This window comes from Sorghum bicolor, chromosome 3 (genome assembly GCF_000003195.3).
Source record: "Sorghum bicolor cultivar BTx623 chromosome 3, Sorghum_bicolor_NCBIv3, whole genome shotgun sequence".
Taxonomy (NCBI): Eukaryota; Viridiplantae; Streptophyta; class Magnoliopsida; order Poales; family Poaceae; genus Sorghum; species Sorghum bicolor.
The window spans coordinates 71418393-71424641 of NC_012872.2; the positions used below are offsets into that span (position 1 = coordinate 71418393).

Sequence of the window (6249 nt, forward strand, 5' to 3'; positions counted from 1 at the left end):
TCGTCAGTTCCACGTATTCTAAGTGTTGAAGTTGTACTTTTATCGTTAAAAAGCTAAAAAAAAATATGTGCAGTACATGCCGAGGCGAATCTCAGAAAATGCTATCATATTTGCAAGGCGTGGTACCATTGTTTTCCATATCTTGCCACTGTTCCCGACACTTCCTTTATATATACTGCGCATCAAACTCTGTGAGACCATGACTAAAGAAAAAACCACATGTTTAAACCTCAAAAATCAAACCATTGTGCAACAAAGAAGGAGGGCTAGAACTAGAAAAGAAGCCGGCATATAGTAGGGCCATGCATTTCAGGATGTGCACTTTTGGGAGTGCAGGGAGCAATATTGGGTGTCATGATGGTGCTCTGGTTGTGATTTGTGAACATGACCATGTCAGCTGGGATGAGGCAGCATAGCATAGCACTAGTCACAGCTGCAACACAGCACAAAACACAAACAGGGGGAAAAGGAAGAAGGCAGCAGGAAAGGCTGCCCCGGCGGCCCCTGCGCCTGCCTAACCTCCTCCCTCTTCCCCCCTTTTCCCTTGCTGCATCCATCTCTTTCCCAACTTTTGTATTGTACTTTTTCCCTGCCCTCCACCCGCCTACAAAAGGTGGAGGGAGGAGGAGCCTCTGCACTTAAGTTAGTCCTTCTCATCATCTCCTCTCCGGGTCTCTGTTAACGAGTATTTTATTTTATTTTATTTTTAAGAGGAGTGGTGCCTGGTGGTAGTAGCTCTCCTCATCTTTGCCCATTTGCTGGTGCACAACTAATCTGCAGTGACTGAGCTTCCTTGCTTGCTTGCAATTGAAACCCAGCCCTGGAAGAAACCAATCCTCAACCTCAAGGAGGCAACAGGGGGCAAAGGCTACTCCTAATAATCCTATAGGCTGCTGAGCTGAGGAAGCAAAGCAAAGGAAAAGGCAGTAGCTAGCAGCTAGCAGCAACCACCAAAGATGGGGGAAGGGGAATCCTTCCTGCCCTCTTGATGGATTGATGATGTTCTTTGCTGCATTGGTTTCAGGCTCTCTCTCTCTCTCTCCGTCCGTCCTCCGCTTGCTTCTTGTTCGAGAGTGGTAGCTGCTTCTTCTCCTTCCCTTTTTTATCTGTCTCTCTGAATCTTTTGCTTGCTGTCTGATTCCTTCTCCTTCCCACCTACCCTCCCTCCCCAACCACACATCACACACGCACACACACACACACACAGTGTATTGTTACTGCCATTGGTAAATATAAAAGGAGGGAGCAGTGGAGGTGGAGGTGGAGGTGGAGGTGAGGTGCCCCCAGCTCGCCTCTCGGCAATTATTGCCACCTTTGGAGTTTGGAGTCCTCCAATAGGAGTCTCCTCCCTCCGTCGTCCTCTTCCTGTGCTGTCTGCAACCACTGCCCTCCTCTTCCTTCCCTTCACCCCTCGCCTTTTCTTGGACCGGGGTTGGTGCTTGCTTCCATCCATCCGTGTCCTCCGCTCGCTTTAAAGCTTAAGCCACCGCTCGCTGCAGCTGCCCCCGGCCGCCTGGCCTAGCAGCAGCTCACTGTGCTGTACTGCTGTGAGAGAGCACCCACGACGCACGACCACGAGCACGAGCCCAGCCCTCGCCTCGTCCCCTTCCTTTGTTCTTGGATTCTTAATTGCATGCTGTTGCTGCTGTGATCTCCGTCCCGTCCTCCAAAGCTTTTGCTTGCTTGCAATCAACTTTGCTTTTGGGGTCTCTCTCTGTCTACTCTCCCCGGCCTCTTTCCGTCCTAGCGAGCAGTTGTCTGTCTCCGACGACCTGCTTCTGCGCAGGCAGCAGCAGAGCAGAAAGGCCCCCTCCCAAAATCCACCATTTGGAGCAGCCAGCCGCCGCCAGCGACGACGGTGCCTTCCTGGTCGAGTTGAGTCCCAAGGAGAGAGCTGCTACTACGTGCTACTCCCAGGCAGCAAGGATCCCGAGAACAAGCAATAACGTACACGCTCGTTGGGACAAGCCTGTCGCCATGGACTGGGACGCCAAGATGCTTCCTGCCTGGGACCTCGGCACGGTGGTCGGGCCCAGCAGCAGCGGAGGCGTAGGCGTAGGCGGTGGCGGCGCGCTGGACCTGAAGCTGGGCGCGCCGACGAGCTCGAGGGTGGTGGCCACGGCCGCCGCGGCCGTCGGTGCCGCGCCCACGCTGCCGTCAGCGAACCATCCGCCTCCGCCGGCACCGGCACCGGCACCGGCGCCGTCGTCGTCCGCGCCGGCGAAGCGGCCGCGGCCGGGGCACGCGCAGCAGGCGGTGCCGGCGTGCTCCGTGCAGGGCTGCGACGCCGACCTGTCCCGCTGCCGCGACTACCACCGCCGCCACAAGGTCTGCGAGGCGCACTCCAAGACGCCCGTCGTCACCGTCGCCGGCCAGCAGCAGCGCTTCTGCCAGCAGTGCAGCAGGTACGCATGTCTGCCCTCGTCCCCTCCTGTCGTGTCGTGCCGTGCCGCGTACGGACGGACGCCTCTCCGTCCGCCCGCCCATGCATCTTGTTCTTTCGACTTTGGATTCCATTCCCTTCCTCCCGTTGTCCCCCCGACCCCGAGCTCATGATTCTCTTTTGGTTCTTTCCGCTTCAATAATTTAACCACTGCTACGACGAGCTCTGCTCTAGATACAACTACAACAACAACAGCTCGTCTCGTCGGCCATGGATGCATGTTTTCTTCTTGGAAGCATTCGTTTCGTTCTCGTCCGCGTGGGGGTGAATTTCATCGAGAATTACCGCCACGTCCAACAGTACTAACCAACATTAGAGACTAGGCCCTGCTTGCTTAGGCGACCAAGAACTCGCTGTCAGCTGCTGCAGCTCCTCCTGTCGCTTTAACTAATTTAGACGTCCTGATTAACCTTTGGCGCTTGCAACTGACGAACGTGCGGTGCGCCGGCAGCTAAGACTTCGTGCATCCATCTGTTTGTTCGGTCAAACGTACAAAGGAATCTGCTTTGCTATAAACACTGCAAGTCGCCGACCAAAGATCCAATTTTTATGCAAAAGTTGGAACGGAACTCTTGCAGGAACTGGGATTTGGACGGCCAAACTTACGGTGGTAGCAGTAGATATATACTCGATAGAAACGTGCGATTAACCTAGTCTGGGCACTCGCCATCTGGTCCTGAATTTGTCAAGGACTGAACTGAACATCTTGTGAGCTGTGTGTGACACCAGCGAAGCCGGCTGCTAGCAGCGGCTGCATGCGCACCCGTGCTTTCAGGGCGTGTCCCTACAATACAACAAGGCAGGTGCAATGGAACTGGACTTTCATTCAGGACTTGTTTAGTTCGCAAAAATTTTCAAGATTTCCTGTCACATCGAATCTTTGGTCGCAAGCATGAAGCATTAAATATAAACGAAAATAAAAACTAACTGCACAGTTTACCTGAGATGAATCTTTTGAGCCTAGTTACTCCGTGATTGAATAATGTTTGTCAAATAAAAACAAAATGCTACAGTAGCCAAAAAACAAAAATTTTTGCGAACTAAACAAGCCTCAGTTCAGGTCCAGCCTGCCTCCCGTCCTTGTCACTGGCAGCAGGCTCACTCCACTCATCACTCACCCGGGTCCTTCTCCAGCTCTGTTCTCCGATGTGTGTGCGTGCATGTCTGTGTGTGTGCGCGTCCCTGTCGTCGACTCGTCGTTGTGCTGCGTGGCTTGCCCATGCCTTCCATATTCCATATGTTTTTTCCAACTCAGAGGCCTCAATCAAATGCATCTCGTGTTCTAGAAGACGAGGATCTGATGAGTTCCCAGGTAGGAGTAGCTGCCTTTCCTTGTCTTTTTTGTCCTCACTCATGTTCCAGATTCACCAGTCAGGTTTCAAAATATCCGAGACACAGAGAGCGTGCCGTGAAGGTTGCGTGGTTTAATTTAGTTTCAGAAGGGAAAAAAAGTCTTCTTGAGGTCAACAGGGGTGTGTTCCAAGTGTTTGCTTGAATTAGAGTGGCTGATGCCATGAGGTTGACCAGACTGGCATGCAACAGCGTTTTCTTTAGGAATCTACTTGTTGTTTTAGAAACTCTGAAATTCTGAATGGAACCAAGCATGGCGGCTACCGCATTGTGCTCGTGCAAAGTCCTTACAGACCGCTGGTGGAATTGCTTCTTCCTGCAGGTTTCATCTGCTCGGGGAGTTCGATGAGGTGAAGAGGAGCTGCAGGAAGCGCCTTGATGGGCACAACCGCCGCCGCCGGAAGCCACAGCCGGACCCTCTCAACCCTGCCGGCTTGTTTGGCAATCACCATGGTAAATTCACTTCTCCTTTGTTGTTAGGGAGAACGCATGTCATACCAAATACTCCTAGATATGAACATACATGCATGAGAACTTAGAGATGACAACACTTGTAGAGCGATGGAAGGAAAGCAGAGGTTTTTTTTTATAACAGTTCTATGTTTATTTTAGTTACGTGTGTTTAGATTTGGATCATTATCTGGCACAACTGGGAGCACAAACTTATAACTAATATTGTTTTCTGAACTGAAGCTCAGCTTATCAGACCTACGGAATCAGTATCTTGCATCTGATTGATCATGTGCTGATCTGAGTCCTCACCTGTCAGTCGACTGGCAGCATTGTCTGCAATGCAACCAAACATTTCACACGTTGCAGGTGCTGCCATCCAATGTGTAGTTTTTCTTTCCAGAAAGGAGGCCAAAAGGAACTTGTCTACCATCAGTCCTGCACTATCATGATGAATGTAACCGTAGTTCAGTCAGCCCTGGATCTGGATGGTCGCTTCCATGAAATCATAGTCATAATTGATCAGGAAAATTTCTCTGAAGCTGCTTGCTTGTGTAGTTTGAACTGCTGTGGGCCTATTAGGTATCTGAAACCAGCTAATGGCGTCATAAAGCAGGCTGATTGCATTTCTGCACACACGAATTCCTCGGAACCTTCATACTTTGTCAAAGTCATAATGCGAAATGAACTGATAATATCACTAAGAAATGACATTTGAAATTGCCCCATCAACTAACCTGTACTTTGTCCGTGCAGTTTTGATGCATTGCCTCATTGTTGATGTGGCCAAACATCTGACTTGTGTTTATTTTCCCATGTTGTCCAGGAGTGACAAGGTTCACATCGTACCCGCAGCTCTTCACCACATCCATGGCAGAGCCCAAATGGTCGGTGGTTAAGACGGAGACCGACGTGTTCCAAGACCAGTACTACCCGGCCGTCCACCTCGATGGTGCCGGCGCCGGTTCCCTCTTCCACGGCAAGGACCGGAAGCACTTCCCGTTCCTGACCAACCACAACAATGGCGGCGGTGACGTGGCCGCCGCGGCCCTGGGCTGCCAACCCTTCACCATCACCACGACGGCTTCCTCAGAGAGCAGCAGCAAGCAGAGCAACGGCAACTGTGCTCTCTCTCTTCTGTCAGACAACCCGACACCAGCACAGACGGCCATGATCCCAACCGCGCAGCCCCTCGGCCCGGCGATGCAGTACGGCAGGCTCCCTGGCAGCGGCGGCGGCAGCGGCGACGTCTCCCTCACCGGGATGTCGTACATGAGGGTGGCAGACAGCAGGCAGGCATCCATGCTGACAACTTCGTCACCCAGTCACACTGCAGTTGCTTCCCCTGGTCCGGCTACTGCAGCTGCAACACAGCACCAGCTGCAGTACCACCATGGCTACTACCATGTGAGCGGTGGCGAGCAGGGCAACAACCCAGATGGTGCTGCCATTCAGGCCCTTCCCTTCTCATCGTGGTAGACGAGTTCTGATGAATCATGTGCTAGGCAGGCAGTCGCTCTTGTTCACCAAACATATTGGTTGTAATAGTAGGCTCGATCATACTGAAATCCATGACAAGTTGTCCATTTCAACTTATCCTGATAGGTCTAATTTATGGAAATTCTTCCCTAAGTTATTATGATTCAGAATCGTGTAAAAATTCCACTTTCAATAGCCCACAAGGTTGAACTTGTGCATGATTTTGGATGCAATTCTGTTTGTTTCGGTTGGAGTCTATCGGTTGGCCATCCGCTTGCTCATTAGGTACTCTTAATGGTGTCTATAACATCCACCATCAGCCAGCTATAAGCCAACCATGTCAGATCTTGTGCTACAGTGGAAGGGAGAAGAGGTAAAGAGAGACAAAAGGTGTCGAAAGCATTTTCAATATAAGTGCATGTCTCGTATATTAAGAAGTTAGAAGTCAATCAATTCAAGTTTAATTAAATATATAAAAATAATTCAAATTTAATCAAATATATAAAAAATTTACTCGCACGGGTTGG

The 6249-nt window shown here is 51.0% G+C and overlaps 1 protein-coding gene across 1 annotated transcript; it reads left to right on the plus strand.

Moving 5' to 3' along the window:
* LOC8079806 (squamosa promoter-binding-like protein 2) lies at positions 562 to 5955 on the plus strand. The gene is made up of 3 exons (XM_002456814.2): positions 562 to 2405; positions 4116 to 4246; positions 5070 to 5955. Exons 1-3 carry the CDS (start codon positions 1978 to 1980, stop codon positions 5720 to 5722), a joined length of 1212 nt encoding a protein of 403 aa, XP_002456859.1. The 5' UTR covers positions 562 to 1977; the 3' UTR covers positions 5723 to 5955.

Excerpts from the sequence above, each read along its gene's own strand:
- LOC8079806 (XM_002456814.2), top strand. The coding sequence starts at position 1,978 with ATGGACTGGGACGCCAAGATGCTTCCTGCCTGGGACCTCGGCACGGTG. Across the intron at positions 2,406-4,115 it reads TTCTGCCAGCAGTGCAGCAG|GTTTCATCTGCTCGGGGAGT; the intron begins GTACGCATGTCT and ends TTCTTCCTGCAG. Across the intron at positions 4,247-5,069 it reads CTTGTTTGGCAATCACCATG|GAGTGACAAGGTTCACATCG; the intron begins GTAAATTCACTT and ends CATGTTGTCCAG.